Source organism: Crocuta crocuta, unplaced genomic scaffold (assembly GCF_008692635.1).
Source record: "Crocuta crocuta isolate KB4526 unplaced genomic scaffold, BGI_CrCroc_1.0 scaffold102, whole genome shotgun sequence".
In the NCBI taxonomy this organism is placed as follows: domain Eukaryota; kingdom Metazoa; phylum Chordata; class Mammalia; order Carnivora; family Hyaenidae; genus Crocuta; species Crocuta crocuta.
Genome location: NW_027530019.1, coordinates 10,481,177 through 10,498,400, shown reverse-complemented (window position 1 = coordinate 10,498,400; position 17,224 = coordinate 10,481,177). Strand labels below are relative to the sequence as shown.

Sequence of the window (17,224 nt, the reverse complement as noted above, 5' to 3'; positions counted from 1 at the left end):
GTCAATGAGCAGTCATATTTTGAAAAGAACCTTTTTCTGAGCAGTAGGTCTCAGCAGTGGGCTTAAAATATTCAGTAAACCATGTTGTAAACAGATATGCTGTCATCCAGGCTTTGTTGTTCCATTTATAGAATATAAGCAAACTGGATTTAGTAATTCTTAAGGGCCCTAGGATTTTGAGAAGTGTAGGGGCGCCTGCCTGGTTCCATCAGAAGAGCATGCGACTATTGATCTTGGGGTCAGGAGTTTGAGCCCCATGTTGTGTGTAGAGATTACTTAAAACAAATAAATACAATTTAAAAAAAAAAGAAATGCAAATGAGCACTGGGTTCAACTTCAAGACATCAGTTGCATTAGGCCCTAACAAGAAAGTCAGCGTGTCCTTTGAAGCCTTGAAGACAGGCATTGACTTCTCTCTAGCTATGAAAAGTTCTAGATGCCATCTTCTTCCAATACAAGGCTGTTTTGTCTATATTGCAAATCTGTTGTTGACTACAGCCACCTTCATTAATGATCTTAGCTAGATCTTCTGGATAATGCACTGCAGCTTCTACATGAGCACTTGCTGCTTTACCTTGCACTTCATATTATCCTTTACAGAACTGAAAAAAGTTAGAGCTTTGCTCTGGATTAGGCTTTGGCTTAAGGGAATGCTGTGGCTGGTTTGATCTTTTATCCAGACTACTCAGATTTTCTCCATATCAGAAATAAGGCTGTTTCACTTTCTGAGGGCACCTGGATGGCTCAGTGGGTTAAGTGTCTGACTTCATTCAGCTCAGGTCATGATCTTGAGGTCTGTGAGTTCAAGCCCCGTGCCAAGCTTTGTGCTGACAGCCCAGAGTCTGGAGCCTGCTTCAGATTCTGTGTCTCTGTGTCTCTCTCCCCTACTCCCCACCCCCCCACACTCTCTGCTCACCCTGTCTCTCTCAAAAATAAACATTTTTAAAAAAAGAAACTCTTCATTTGCATTCATACCTTAGCAAACTAGTACACTTAACAAACTGGCTTTTAGCCCAACTCAGCTTTGAACATACCTTCCCCACCAAGCTTAATCATTTCTAGCTTTTGATTTAATATGATTTAATGTGTGATTCTTCCTTTCACTTGAACACTTAGAGGACATTGCAGAGTTATTAACTGGCATAATTTCAATACATCTGAATCTTAGGGAATAGGTAGGCCTGAGTGGAGTGGGAGAGACTGAGGAATGGCCAGTGAGTGACACAGTCAAAACACACACACCCTTATCAATTAAGTTTGCCATTTTAACAAGGGTGCAGTTCGTGACAGCCCCAAACAACTACAACAACAAAGATCACTGACTACCGTAACAAATATAGTAATAGTGGAAAAGTCTGACACACTGCAAGAATTACCAAAATGTGACAGAGACAAGGAGCAAGCAAACGCTGCTGGAAAAAATTGTACCAATAGACTTGACTCGGTTGCCACAAAGCTTCAATTGTAAAAAACACAGTATCTGCAAAACATAATTAAGTAAAATGTGACAAAATGAGGTATGCCTCTATATGGTTTTTTTGTAACTCATTTTCCTCATTTTATATAAAAGAAACATTTATCTATGTTGAAAATAATCTTTAGAGGATCCTGGGTGGCTCAGTTCGTTGAGCATCTAACTCTTGATTTCTGCTCAGGTCATATCATGGTTTGTGAGACTGAGCTTCATGTTAGGCTCTGTGCTGACAACACCCAGCCTGTTTCGAATTCTCTCTGCCCCTCCCCCCTCTCAAAATACATAAATAAATATGAAAAAAAGCTTAGATAATCTTTAACAGTGGGTGTTTTATTATTTTGAGGAGAAAATGCATAAGTTAGCTTTTAGGTTATTTTAAAAACCAGTACTGCAGTATGTTTTTTTTTCATACCTACTTTGTGTGTACACAAACATTTAAACACTATTCTTTTACCAAATTTCAACTACAAAATATGGTGTTATCAATTCTAGTCACCATGTTATATATTACATCCTAAGATCTTATTTACTTATTGTAGGTTTTCTTAAGGACTAAACTATAGAGAACCTAGAGATCATGAAGGGTCATATTATACAGCGCACAACAAACAGCCCAAATTTCAACTTTGTTATTTTGTTTTCAAGTTGTTTGGGTCTATTCTACCACTAAAGGTTTTCCTTGGTCCCGTCTTCATAGTGTTCAATCTTCGGTCCATCCCGTCATTACTCTTCTTCCTCTTCTCTGAAGCAACACATAGCCCTTCTTATTTCTCCCAATCTTTTTTTTTTTAATGGCTTTATTTTCTTTCTTTTATGAAGTGTTTTATTATACAAAAAAAATATATACACAGGGTATAGGTAAGTTACAAAATATAACAATGAAGTGAATACACATGAACCTAGCACCCAACCCAAGGAAGTATAAATACTGTTGAAGCTGCCTGTATGATCATCCAGAGTCCCATCCTCTTATCTGCCCTGGAGGTTTCTACTCACCTGAATTATGTTTATTAGTCATTCCCTTGCTTTTATTTAAAAATTTCACCACACATACAGGTAGTCCAAAAAGATTTTATCAACTTATTCCCTCATCAAAAGTGTTCTGTTCTCTTCACATTCACTTTTGATGGGGCATATTCTTTAAAGCTTACAGACATAATCTTTTATTAGTCATAAAATAGCCCATCCTCCTGATGACTCAAAGATTTATAAGAAAGCCATGTAAGCACCTTCTGTAGTAAGAGTTCTGAAAGTCCTCAAGACGGTAAACCTAAGTATGCTCTATAAAAGAGTGCTTTGCAGTAGCAATATAAACTGGTAAGCTTTAAAAAACTTGAAGTAGCTTAGTGAAAGGTCCCCAAAATTTAACAAACAAGTTTTTACCAGTCCACAGAAAAACAAGTACAGGAAAAACTGTAGTGAACTCTTTCACAGACTTATATGTACACAGTTTTTTGTTTTTTTTTTTTAATTAAAAAAATTTTTTAAGTTTATTTTTTTAATTTACATCCAAGTTAGTTAGCTTATAGTGCCACAATGATTTCAGGAGTAGATTCCTTAATGCCCTTTACCCATTTAGCCCATCCCCCCTCCCACAACCCTTCCAGTAACCCTGTTTGTTCTCCATATTTAAGAGTCTCTTATGTTTTATCCCCCTCCATGTTTTTATATTATTTTTGCTTCCCTGCCCTTACGTTCATCTGTTTTTTATCTAAAGGTCCTCATGTGAGTGAAGTTATATGATATTTGTCTTTCTCTAACTGACTAATTTCACTTAGCATAATACCCTCTAGTTTCACCCATGTAATTGCAAATGGTAAGATTTCATTCTTTGTGATTGCCAAGTGATACTCCATTGTATATATAAACCATATCTTCTTTAACCATTCATCTGTTGATTGAGCATGAAATGATGCTCAATGTCACTCATCATCAGGGAAATACAAATACAAATCTGGATGTCCATCTGGATGTCTTCTTTGGAGAAGTGTCTGTTCATGTGTTTAGCCCATTTCTTCATTGGATTATCTGTTCTTTGGGTGTTGAGTTGGATAAGTTCTTTATAGATTTTGGATACTAACCCTTTATCTGAGGTCGTTTGCAAATATCTTCTCCCATTCCATCAGTTGCCTTTTAGTTTTGCTGTTTCCTTTGCCGTGCAGAAGCTTTTTATTTTTATGAGGTCCCAATACTTCATGTTTTGCTTTTGTTTCCCTTGCCTCTGGAGATGTGTGAGTAAGAAGTTGCTGTGGCCAAGGTCAAAGAGGTTCTTGCCTGCTTTCTCCTGGAGGATTTTGATGGCTTCCTGTCTTACATTCAGGTCTTTCATACATTTTGAGTTTATTTTTGTGTATGGTGTAAGAAAGTGGTCCAGGTTCATTTTTCTGCATGTCGCTGTCCAGTTTTTCCAGCAACACTTGCTGAGGAGACTCTCTTTATTCCATTGAATATTCTTTCCTGCTTTGTCAGAAATTAGTTGGCCATACATTTGTGGGTCCATTTCTGGGTTCTCTATTCTGTTCCATTGATCTGAGTGTCTGTTCTTGTGCCAGTATCATACTGTCTTGATGATTACAGTTTAGTAATACAGCTTGAAGTCCATGGTTTTTTAATTTTTATTTGGAGAGAAAGAGAGAGAGAGAGAGAGAGAGCGAGGAGTACAAGTTGGGGAGAGGGTCAGAGGGGGAGAGAGAGAATCCCAAGCAGTATCAATGCAGTTAGCACAGACAGAGCCCGACATGGGCCCCAATCCCATGACCCCATGGGATCAAGACTCAAGCCAAAATCAAGAGTAGGACCCTCAGCCAACTGAGCCACCCAGGTATTCCTACATGCATGAGTTTAAAGAACTGATCTTTATACTGGGATTATCCTACTTTCTTAGAATTAAAATGTCTTTTCCTTCATAAAATGATAGGAGATGGCAGGTATATTTGGTTGCTGTTCAAGTGTCTTTTTTAAAATTAAAATTGAACTTACTTGGCCAAAGAAAAATTTGAAAACCCTATGTCTTACCCGATGTTTTTGGAAATTGTACTGACCCACAAAATCCCAAAGCTTGGAAAGCATAGGCTTAGAAATCTTTACATCTGAGGAACTGGAAAACTTTGGTCTTGAGCCTTTAGCATCTCTCCCCATTGGTTTCCCAGAATAAAGATGAGAAGAAATTATTGCTCTACTACTGACCTTCTTTCTTTGGTTCTCCAACATAAGAAATACTATAATTAATGGAGTTGACTAGAAAATACAGAATATAACCAATGCTTAACTTTAAAAATATCATCAGAGATTACTTTTCCAATCTTGGGAAAATATTTTAACCATACTATATCATAGGTTCCTCAATCCGTTTTCTCTTGTGCACAATAATACCTATAACCTATGACTATGGCCCATCACTTCCTGAAACAGAAGTAATAATGTTGAGGCCAGTCCAATAACTTGAACAGCACTTTGAATTCTATGGAGGACAGAGACATAATTTTGAGATGTTATATATACTTACACAAGACTTTAGGCATGTTTAACAGAATGTTAAGGAGAAACATCAATAACATCAACACCTGTTTAAGCCCAGTGTATACAACCAATACAATTATTTGAGAAATACATTTCAGTTCAGAATAACAAAGTTGTCTAATAATGTAAGAGGAAAGGAAAAAGTCCCCAACCTCATCAGAAATTATAAAAATTAAGACCACTATTTGATACTATTATATACCCACCAGATTGGCTAAAATTAAAATGAGTGACAATACCAAACCTTGCAAGTATGTACAGCAATGGGAACTCTCACATACTGCTGGAGAGCCCATAAATTGGTATAACCATTTTGGATAACAATGTGACATTTATTATGACCAAGAAAGATTCACATACCCTAGAACTCAGCATTCTATTCCAGATATATACTTCAGACAAACTACTATACATGTGTACAAAATACACAAATAGTAATGTTCACAACAGAATTGCTCATAATAGCCCCAAACTGGAAACAATCTACACATCTATATGAAGTTCAATGAATAAGGACAACATGGATTACTAATGCCATAAGGTCAGTGGACAAACCACAACTATATACATAATACTGGGTGAAAGAAGCTACTAAACAAGAGAAAGACATGGTATGACTCCACCTGTATGAAGTTTAAAAACAAAACTATTCAATGTGATTTGGTGATAAACTAAAAGAGAAATCAAGGAAAGATTATCACACAACACAGGGAAAGGTTATCACAAGAGGAGAGAGAAGGGACAAATGGGAGGTCTTTGAGAGCTGCCAATGCCTTATTCTTGACCTAAGCAGTGGTTACACAGGTGTTTGCTTCACAGTTCTTTTCTAAGGTGTTCATATGCTTTATACCATCATTTGTGTAAAAATGACATATCTCACAAATAGTTATAAAGGGCTGCACCTTGAGGTAGTAGAGTCCTATCAAGTGATATTTAACCAAAGCTAAAGGTTCACTTATCAGAACTATTATAGCAGGAATTCAAGTACTGGTTAGGAATGTGGACCAGATGGCCACCAGGTTCCTGCTAATCTAGAGATTTTATGGATCTATTTTCATACCTTGTAACGATGATTTTTATGAACACTATTCTGGAAGCAGTCCATACAGAGTACACATGTTGGGTCAATTGCACAGTCCCTGAAAAAGATTGAAAATTAGATTCCAAAAGTCAGAAGATGCCAATGATGCTTAATATATGTATAATATAATGTGAATGAGTTTCCTCTGTGGTACAAAAACTGAATATAAAAATGCCTCAAAAACTGAATTTCAAATAACTTGAGCCATATTTGAATATGTAAGTTTGGATATTTGGGTTTTGCTTCTTAAATCAACCTCATTATTTTGAGCTTTTATCTGGTTTCAGACTGTTAAACTGCAAATCAAAATTAGTTTTGTGAAAAATGATTAGCTTTCTTTTGGTCCATTATCTGTCATCTTCTTACCCTATTGCATTTAAAAACATATTTTTATAAACACTGATTGTTCACAGGTAAATGAGGCTTGGATAAAGACAAAATTCATTAGAATGCAAGCAGTTTGGGACACCTGAGTGGCTCAGATGGTTAAGCATCTGACTTCGGCTCAATCATGATCTTGGGATCTGGGAGTTCGAACCCCGTGTCGAGGTCTGTGCTGACAGCTCGGAGCCTGGAGCCTGCTTCAGATTCTGTCTCCCTCTCTCTCTGACCCTCCCCTGTTTGCATTCTGTCTCTCTTGCTCTCAAAAATAAACATTAAAAAAATAACTTGAAAAAAAAAGAATACAAGCAGCCTAAGGGCAGGAATGTTTATGATTGTGTTTGTGAATGATATGTCCTTACACCCAGAATAGCGCCAGGCACATGGTAGGTATTCAATTAATATTTACTGAATGAATGGAAAGAAAATTCAATCTCTCTTAATCTCTTCCCTAACAATAACTCTTAAAACACACTATATCTTATTTAACATTTTTCAGGGAAACATTAGGAGCAACATAAATTGGTGAAAAGTGCAAAAGTAATTTTTAAAATACTGATTTAGAAGAGATCAAGAGATGGAATTGGAAAGTTTTAAAAATGATATGTATATATATTTTTTANCGAACCCACGAACCGCGAGATCATGACCTAAGCGAAAGTCGGACGCTTAACCGACTAAGCCACCCAGGCGCCCCTGTATATATATTTTTTAATGTTTACGTTTGAGAGAGTGTATTTGGAAATACACTTGGCCCCCAAGGTTCCAGATAAGAGTATGTTAACTACATTAGAAACAAGGCAAAAATCTACTACTTATATACTTTTAGAGAACAGGAAAGTGAGACAACTGTTTAAGTCATATATTAAAAAACAACCTGTACAAGCAAAAACAGACTTTTAAGTGCATAATAAAAGGAAGTTAACTAACAAAAAAATACATCATAAAATAAGTACAAAATACCACGACTGCAATTAACTAATCCTATAAATTTCTTTTTTTTTTTTTAAATGTTTTATTTATTTCTAGGAGAGAGAGAGAGAGACAGCATGAGCAGGGGGAGGGTCAGAGAGAGAGGGAGTCACAGACTCTGAAACAGGCTCCAGGCTCTGAGCTGGCAGTCAGCACAGAGCCCGACGCGGGGCTCGAACCCACGAACCGCGAGATCATGACCCAAGCGAAAGTCGGACGCTTAACCGACTAAGCCACCCAGGCGCCCCTAATCCTATAAATTTCTAATTCTTACCTACAAGAGTACGTTGTCTCTCCACTTTTGAAAACCTTCCCACAGAGCTGAAATGCTCCACTGTGCTTCAATTTCTCTAAGCAAATATCTGGATCTTCTCCAAATAAGTACCATTCCAGTGGAGTAAATATGGATATTTGTATATTCTCCTCCTGCTTTTCCAAGTCTGGGTCCATTTCAGCAGAATAAATTTCTGGCACGAACCGTGCCAAATGGTGCAAGAAAGCAGTATAAAAATCAACTTGCTGATCCCACCACTGGAAGAAAACAAAAATTACACTTGGTTACAAGTTTCTTCTTAAAGATGCAGGGATACAAATAATAGCACAATTCTATAATATCAGAGACACTGATTTATAATATACTCTTATTTTATTCCTCACAAATACAAAAGGTAAGTGGATTAAAAAAATAGCCTTGGAAATTAAGTAGCTGCTCACTTACCACATATATCTGGGGGGAAAAAAAGCAGCTGTAATGGATGAGAAATACCCTTCCCTTCTGGACTGGGCAACTCTAGATCCCTGAAGATAATTCTATTACTAGTCAGGGGCTATAGAGACAAAGCATTCTCCACATTCTTAGTTTAACTGTTGGAAGGAATTGTAACATTTTCTGGGAAATCAAAATGAATGAGTGCAAAGGAGTTTTTAGAACACCAAAAGCATTAAACATAAAAGAACACGGATTAATTAGACTCATCAAAAGTAAACTTAAACCCTTCTCTTCCAAAGAAACTATTACAGATGGCTTATTCATCATGTTCATTTGTACGTGAAAACACGTTCAACAACTTTAGGGAAGTGCAAATTAAAATGACAATGAGAAACCCCTACACAACTTATTTGGGCTTAGATAAAAGATAATATAAAAAACTGACAATAACAGGGATAAACAAGGATGCAGAAAACTGGAAAAGGAAAATGCTGGTAGGAACTGAAACTGGTATAACCACTTTACAAGAGTTTGGCAGTTTCTTTATAGTTAAACATGCACTTACTTACCTTATGACATAGCTATCTAGCTAAGAATTGCAAACTTATGTTCACACAAAAACTTATACATGAATGTTACAGGGGTTTTAAATTGCCAAAACCCAGAAATAACCCAAATATCCTTCAACTGGTGAATTATAAACAAACTGTGGTGCAGCCAAACCATGGAATGATCCTTCTCAGGAATAAAGGAGTAAGTTATCAATACAAGCAACATCAAAATGTATTATTGTAAAAGCAGTAAAGCTCAAAAGCTTTACCAGTTAGGGCTGTGTTCATAGAGCATCTATGTGAACTGAGCAGAGCTCATCTCTGTGCTACATTCCTGATTCCCATAGTAAGTGGGTTTCACAGAAACTATATGCAGGTTTCAATAAGACCATCATTCCACTCTTATCTTCAATCAAACAAGATAGCTTTCTAAGTACCAAGAAATTCCCTGTTAAAAAAGACATTCAGGGACTACTCACTGGCAATTTGGGCTTAAATATGAGGTATGATTACCCTAAACCATCCAACCAACCCAGCCTGAACAGTTTTCAATGCCACTCAGTAACAGCAAGGTTAAATGAACAGAAGCAAGGGAAACAAAAAGTTGAGTGCATAGCTCTCTACTATTCACCCAATATTGACAATTTAGTTGCAGTTAACATCCTTCCAGTTAGATTAATATTGTTTATTTGAAATGGGCTGGCTTTCTGGCTTTATTAGTACTTCATGTTTGTTTTATTATTATGTAAAAACTGGCATTTATACATATTTTGTATTTGTACACACTTAAGCTATATTCCAAAGAGTAATTTAAAATTTTTTAAAGGCTATGTGCTGTATAATACCATTTATTTATTTATTTGTTTGTTTGTTTATATTTTAGAGAGAGTATGAGTGGGGGCGAGGGGTAGAGGGAGAGAAACAGAAAATTTTAAGCCACCTCTATGCTCAATGTGGAGCTGGACATGGGGCTCAATCCCAAAACCCTGGGATGATGACCTGAACCAAAATCAAGAGTTAGATGCTAAACTGACTGAGCCACCCAGGTGCCCTGTATCACTCCATTTACATGACATTCTGGAAAAGGCAAAACTACTATCAAGATGGAGGACAGCACAGTGGTTGACAGGGGTTTACTACAAAGTAGAAAAGATAGAATTTTTGAGTGCAATGGGATTGTTCTATACCTGTGTTATGGTGATAGTTACACAAATGTTGTAAACATTAGAACTCACAGAACTGCACAGTAAAGTTATTTATGTAAAATTTAAAAGTGAATTTTAAAGTACATAGTTTAAAAAATGAAAAGGAAAGCCAGAGACTGTGAAAAAATATCTGCAATAATACACTGAATACTTTCTCCCAAAGATAAAGAACAAGGCAAGGACATTCTCTCCTTTGTTCCCTCCTATTCAATATTGTTCTGAAGGTCTTAGCTAGTACAGTAAGACAAGAAAAAGAAACAAATGGAATGATGATTGAAAGGGAAGAAGTACACTGTTTCAGGGTCATGAGTTCAAGACCTGCGTTGGGCTCCACACTGGGAACATAGCCTACTTAACAACAACAACAAAACATCAACTGTACTTCTATATACTACCAACAATTTGAAAATGAAATTTTTAAAAGAAGCATTCATAGTAGTATTAAAAAACTTTAAATATTTATTTGGGCATCAATTTAATAAAAGATGTATAAGACCTCTACACTGGAAACTACAAAGCATTGTTGAGATAAACTTCTAAAGCATCCAAATAAATGAAGACCTGTATTATGTTCAGATTATAAAATTCAATATTAAGATATCTACACTTGGTAAACTGATCTACAGATTCCACACAATCCCAGCAAACTTTTTTGTAGAAACTGACAAGCTGATTCTAAAATAATACAGAAATGCAAAAAACTTAGAAGAGACTTAATGCTACCTAATTTCAGGATTCACATAAAGCTATGCTGAGAGTGTAGCAGTAGCATGAAAAAAGACATATTTATCAATGGAACAGAAGAGAGAGTCCAAAAGTGAATCCACATTTAGTCAATTTTTTCATGAAAAGGAATCAACACAATTCAAAGAAGAAAAGAGTGTCTTTTCAAAAAATCACACAGAGGCAATCAGACATCCTTATTAAAAAGTAAACTTCAATCCATACTCCATGCCATAGACAAAAGTTAATTTGAAATGCATCATACAATTAAATATAAAAGCTAAAACCTGAAAACTTCTTAATGAAAACTCTTGCCATCTTGGAGCAAGTCAAAATCTCTGGAATGGGGCACAAAAAGCATTAAGCATAAAAAACATGGATAAATGGACTTAAAAAAAATTAAAGCCTTTTGTTCTTCAAAATGAACATGAGTAACTAATATCCAATTCTGCTACTCACTATGCATTTTTCAAATCTTTTGTACAACCAAATAATTAAGATTAATTCTGGAATGGATCTATGTTAAAATGAACATGCCTCTGCTTTTTTAATCTATTTAGCTACACCTTCTGTGAATTTACACAGAAATAGGAAGTAACGAAGAAGTTTATTTATCACCCACTATCCAATGTGCCAGGAGGGCTCAGCACATCCACCCATAAGCTATCTATGTAGCTAAGGTCCGGCCCTCTTGGCACAGGAACACCCTTGTCCCAAGCTGTGAGACTGACTGTTCAGTCCACTAGCAAAGGTAATCTAGGCAAAAAATTATCAAGAGAATAAAGGAACCCTAGAAAAAGTAAAAGGTGTGGAAAATTACAACTCTTCAGCCTGTAAGAACAAAGGCTAGATAATGTTTATAAAATCATGAAGAGTTTTGACAAGGTGAACATATAATTGTTCACTATAGCTTATATTAGTAGGTGCCCCCTTAAAAGTGTTAAAAACAATTTTCAGGGCAACATACAGAAATTAGGATTTTATTTAGCTAAGATAAGCTCATAAAACTTGTCCAAGTTGTTTTATAAAGCTGACACATACTTAGAATTAATAATTTACATAGAGTTCCGTAACAGGTAACAAAGAAAAAAGTTATATTTGATTATATATAAGGCTTTCTGAGTCTGCTGTCTTGAAGCTCAACATGCCATCCATAAGTAAATTCAACTCATTAAAACTTTATGTAATTTGGATTATTGGTGTTGTTTTATAAGTTCTTTATGTATTTTGGATACTAACCATTTATTAGATATATCATTTGCAAATACCTTCTCCAATTCTGTGGATTGCCTTTTAGTCTTGTTGACTGTTTCCTTCCCTGTGTGGAAGCTTCTTATTTTGGTGTTGTCCCAATAATTTCTTTTTGTTTTTGTGTCCCTTGCCTTAGAAGATCTATCTGGAAAGCAGGTGCTACGGCCGATGTCAAAGAAGTTGCCATCTGTGCTCTCTTCTAGGATTTTTATGGTTTCAGGTCTTAAATTTAGGTCTTTAATCCATTTCACATTGATTTTTGTGTATGGTTTCATTCTTTTGCATGTTGCTGTCCATGCAAAACTGGCTTTTTTCCTTTGAATATTCTTCCCTGCTCTGTCAAAGATTAGTTGGCCATATAATCAAAGGCTTATTTCTGGGTTTTCTATTCTGCCCCACTGATACATGTGCCTATTTGTGGGCCAGTACCATACTGTTTTGATTACTACAGCTTTGTAATATAACTTGAAGTTTGGAATTGAAATACCTCCAGCTTTTTCTTTTTCAAGCTTACTTTGGCTATTCAGGATTTTTTGTGGCTCCATACAAATTTACAACTGTTAGCTCTAGCTCTGTGAAAAATGCTGTTGGTATTTTGAGAGGGACTGCATTAAATGTGTAGATTAATTTTGGCAGTATAGACATTTTAGCAATATTTGTTCTTCCAATCCATGACTTTGGAATGTCTTTCCATTTCCTTGTGTCATCTTCAAGTTCTTTCATCAATGTTTTATAGTTTTCAGAGTACAGGTCTTCCACTTCTTTGGTTAGGTTTATTCCTACATATCATATTATTTTTGGTACAGTTTTAAGTGGCACTGTTTTCTTAATTTCTCTTTCTGCTGCTTCATTACTGGTGTATAGTAATTTCAGATTTCTGTACATCGATCTTGTATCCTGCGACTTTACTGAATTTGCTTATCCGTTATAGCACTTTGTTGGGGAGTTTTTCAGGTTTTCTGTATAGTATATCATGTCATCTGCAAACAGTGAAAATTTTACCTCTTCCTTACCAGTTTGGATACCTTTTATTTCTTTTTGTTGTCTGGTATGGCTAGCACTTCCGGTACTATACTGAATAAAAGTGGTGAGAGTGGACATCCTTGTCTTGTTCCCGACCTTAGGGGAAAAGCTCTCAGTTTTTCCCCATTAAAGATAATGTTAACTGAGGGCTCTTCCTTATATGGCCTTTATTACATTGAGGTATGTTCTCTCTAAACCTACCTTTGTTGAGGGTTTTTAGGAATGTATATTGTACGTTGTCAAATGGCTTTTTCTGTGCCTACTGAAATGATTGTATAGTTCTTATCCTTTCTCTTATTGATGTGCTGTACCACATTGATAGATCTGTGAATACCAGACCACTCTTGCAAACCAGGAATAAATCCCACTTACTTGTGGTGAACGATTTTTTTTAATGTAACAAATATTTCTCCAAAGAACACATACAGATGTCCATCAGAAATATCAAAAGATGCTCAACACCAGGGTGCCTGGGTGGCTCAGTCAGTTGAGGATATAACTTTGGCTCAGGTCATGATCTCACGGTTGGTGGGTTTGAGCCCTGTATTGGGCTCTGTGCTAACGGCTCAGAGTCTGGAGCCTGCTTTGGATTCTGTGTCTCCCTCTCTCTCTGTTCCTCCCCCACTCAGGTTCTGTCTCTCTGTTTCTCAAAAATAAATAACATTAAAAAGAAGATGCTCAACACTGCTCATCATCAGGGAAATGCAAATCAAAACCATAGTAAGTTATCACCTCACACCCATCAGAATGGCTAAAATCAACAACATAGAAATAACAGGTGTTGGCAAAGATGTAGAGAAAAAGGAACCCTCTTGCACTGTTGGTAGGAATGCAAATGGTGCAGCCACTATGGAAAACAGTATGGAGGTTCTTCAAAAAGCTAAAAATAGATCAACCTTATGATCCAGCAATCATACTACTGGATATTTATCCAAAGAACACAAGAACATGAATTTGAGGGGATATATACACCCCTAAGTTTATGGGAGCATTATTTACAATAGCCAAGATATGGAAGCAGTCCACATGCTCATCAATTGATGAATGGGTAAAGAAAATGTGGTATATTTATATACACACACACACACACACACACACACACACACACTAGAGTATTATTCAGCCATAAAAAAGAATGAAATCTTGCCATTTGCAATGACATGAAAGCAGCTAGACAGTATAATGCTAAGCAAAATTAGTCAAAGACAAATACCATATAATTTCACTGATATGTGGTATTTAAGAAACAAACATGCAAAGGGAAAAGATAAGAGAGAGAAAGAAAAAAGACAAACCAAGAAACAGACTCTTAACTATAAAGAACAAACTGATGGTTACCAGAGGGGAGAGGAGTGAGAGGATGGGTGAAATAGGTGATGAGGATTAAGGAGTGCACTTGAGGTGCCTGGGTGGCTTAGTCAGTTAAGTGGCCAACTTCAGCTCACATCATGATCTCACGATTCGTGAATTCAAGCCCCACATAGGGCTGTGTGCAGACAACTCAGAGCCTGGAGCTTACTTCAGATTATGTGTCTCCCTCTTTCTCTGCCCCCTCCTACACTCACACTCTTTCTCTGTCCCTCTTCCCTCTCTCAAAAATAAATAAAGATTTAAAAAAAAAAAAAAGGAGTGCACTTGTCACGATGAGCACAAGTTGATGTATGGAAGTGCTGAATCACTATATACACCTGAAACTAACATAACTGTATGTTAACTAACTATAATTAAAATAAAAACTTAAAAAATTTTTATGGAAAATACATTATGTTAAAATTAGGTATTATCATAGGAATTGAAGTAGCCCATCCTCTCTGAAAGGAAATTTTGAGATAATTATTAAATTTTATTTTTTTAGAAAACTTTTTAATGTTTTTATTTATTTATTTAGAGAAAGAGAGAAGGTGAGAACACATGAGCAGGGGAGGGGCAGAGAGAGAGAGGGAGAGAGAGAATCTCAAGCAGGGTCCACATATTAGCACAGAGCCTGACATGGGGCTCAAACTCACAAACCATGAGATCATGACCTGAGCCGAAATCAAGAGTCGAACGCTTAACCAAATAAGCCACCCAGGTACCCCTAAAATTTTAAATTTAAATATTCTTTGCCCAGAATTCCCACTTTTAGTAATTTATTCCTTGGTTAAACTCAAATGTGCAATAAGAGCAGAAATACAAGAAATAAAAGTATTTTATTTGCAGCATTATTTATAATAGTAAAAGACTAGAAACAACCTAAATGTCTCCCAATAAGAGTTGAATAAATCATGATACGTAAATTCAAAGTAGCCAGTATAAAAAGCAGAGGCCACAGATCTGTATTTCCTGATACAGAAAATTCTTCAAGTTATACTGTTAAATAAACAACAAAAGATACATAACAGTGAGTATATGCTACCACTTATAAAGGGAAATGAGAAAAAAACAAAAAGGAGACATAGTTATATATGCTTACATTTACATAGAAAATCTCTGAAAGGATTCAAAATAAATTATAGTAGGAAGAGCTCTGAAAACGATTTATTTTTCCTTATATAGCCTGTTTTACTATTTTATTTTTTACTATATATAAGACTAAAAAATCATTTTAAAGCTTTTTCAATCTACACTTTACGTGTAGAAAGTTATTCATAACAACAGTAAACTAAAATCTTGAATGTCCATCAATAGGGAAATAGCTTAAGAAATTGTGCAATCTATCATGTAGCCATTCTTGCCCCACTGTGCAAAGATATATATATCATGGTATTCCTATAATGTCACTTGTACCTGAAAAAATGAGGTCCACCTAAATGTCTATCAATAAAGAAAGGTAAATCCATACCATTCTATGCAGTCAGAATGTCGTAAAATACTGTAGAATGAAGAAAGCAAGTTTGAAATAACATTAACTTCATTTTAAAAAAAAACTAAATTATATAGACTTGAAAAAATTCTACACATCTAGGTTTTCTAATTCAACATATACTCATGTACATCTATACATATACTTTCCTAAACACAGACAAAGGTCAGGAAGAAAAAACACCAAACTTTTAACAGTGGTTACATGGAGAGAAGGAACTGGGGAGACAATCCAGGGATTTTCACATTTTACTTGAAACAATGTTATACTGTTCGACTTTTTTTACACAAGTGTCAATACTTTAGCAATTAAGAAAAAAAAACTAAAAAATCTGTAAGATATTTTATATCCATTTAAGGTGATGTCAAACAGTTTCAAAATATCTTCCTGAAGACACTTAATAACTACAAAGAAAAAAGATAACAACTTTAGAGAAACTCTGCAGATACCAGTTTAACCAAGTGATTAAGATAAATATCACCAGTAATAAGAATACTGATACCAAGAATCCCTTAATGTGATACACTGATAAGGTTATGGTACTGTTATTTTGCCAAAAATGCATAGATTCATTCTAATCATGAGAAAACATCAAATCCAAATTGAAGAACATTCTACAAAATAACTGTTCAATATTCTTTAAAAAATGTCAAGGTTGTCAGGAAAAACAAGGCAAGATGGGGTGCCTGGGTGGCTCAGTTGGTTAAGTGGCTGACTCTTGATCAGGCTCAGCACTCATAATAAGAAGTCCGCTTCAGATCCCATCTCCCTCTCTCCGCCCCTCCCCCACTTGTGCTCTATGCCTGAGGGCGTGTGCTCGCTCTGTCACTGTCTCTCAAATAAACAAATATTTAAAAAAAAATTTTTTTAAAGAAATACAAGGCAAGACCAAGACACTGTTACAAACCTGAAAACTGAGACAAAGTTACAGGCTGGAAGAGATCAAGGATAAATAATAACTAAATGTAATATGGGATCCTGTAAAGGATCCTGAACAGAAAAACAGTATTAGTGGGAAAATTCGTGTAATTCAAATAAAGTCCAGTTTAGTTGGCGTCATTAGTTTCCTGTCCCTGATATACACTATCGTTATGTAAGATGCCTAACATTAGGGAATGCATGAGTGAAGGATATAAAAGAACTGTGTTATTTTTGTAAGTTTTCTGTAAGTCTAAAATGACTTCAAAAGAAAAAGAACCAATACTGAAGATGTTTATTTATTAATACAGAAAGGCATTAATAATGTATAAGTTAGTAGAGCAGGTTCCAAAACAGTATATATAAAATCTTATTTTGGTTAAATACTATATGTATTTATATGAGGGTAAAAATCAGGAAGAATATGCACTAACATATTAACAGCAGTGGGTAGTGAGATTTTAGCATATTTTCATGGAATCTGTATGTTTGCTTACTGTATATGAATAATATTCTTAGTGATATTTTCCATATGGGGGGATTTTTTTCAATTGTAAACTTAAAGATATTTTACT

The 17,224-nt window shown here is 35.6% G+C and overlaps 1 protein-coding gene across 1 annotated transcript in view; it reads right to left on the bottom strand.

Moving 5' to 3' along the window:
* UBR1 (ubiquitin protein ligase E3 component n-recognin 1) overlaps window positions 1–17,224 on the bottom strand; it is a 133,822-nt gene that overhangs the window by 105,759 nt on the left and 10,839 nt on the right. Inside the window, exons 2-3 of the mRNA XM_077764583.1 lie at window positions 7,702–7,958; window positions 6,054–6,132 (exon numbers count right to left, since the gene is read on the bottom strand). Of these exons, the coding sequence (XP_077620709.1) occupies window positions 6,054–6,132; window positions 7,702–7,958 (336 nt within the window). The remainder of the gene's footprint in view (window positions 1–6,053; window positions 6,133–7,701; window positions 7,959–17,224) is intronic.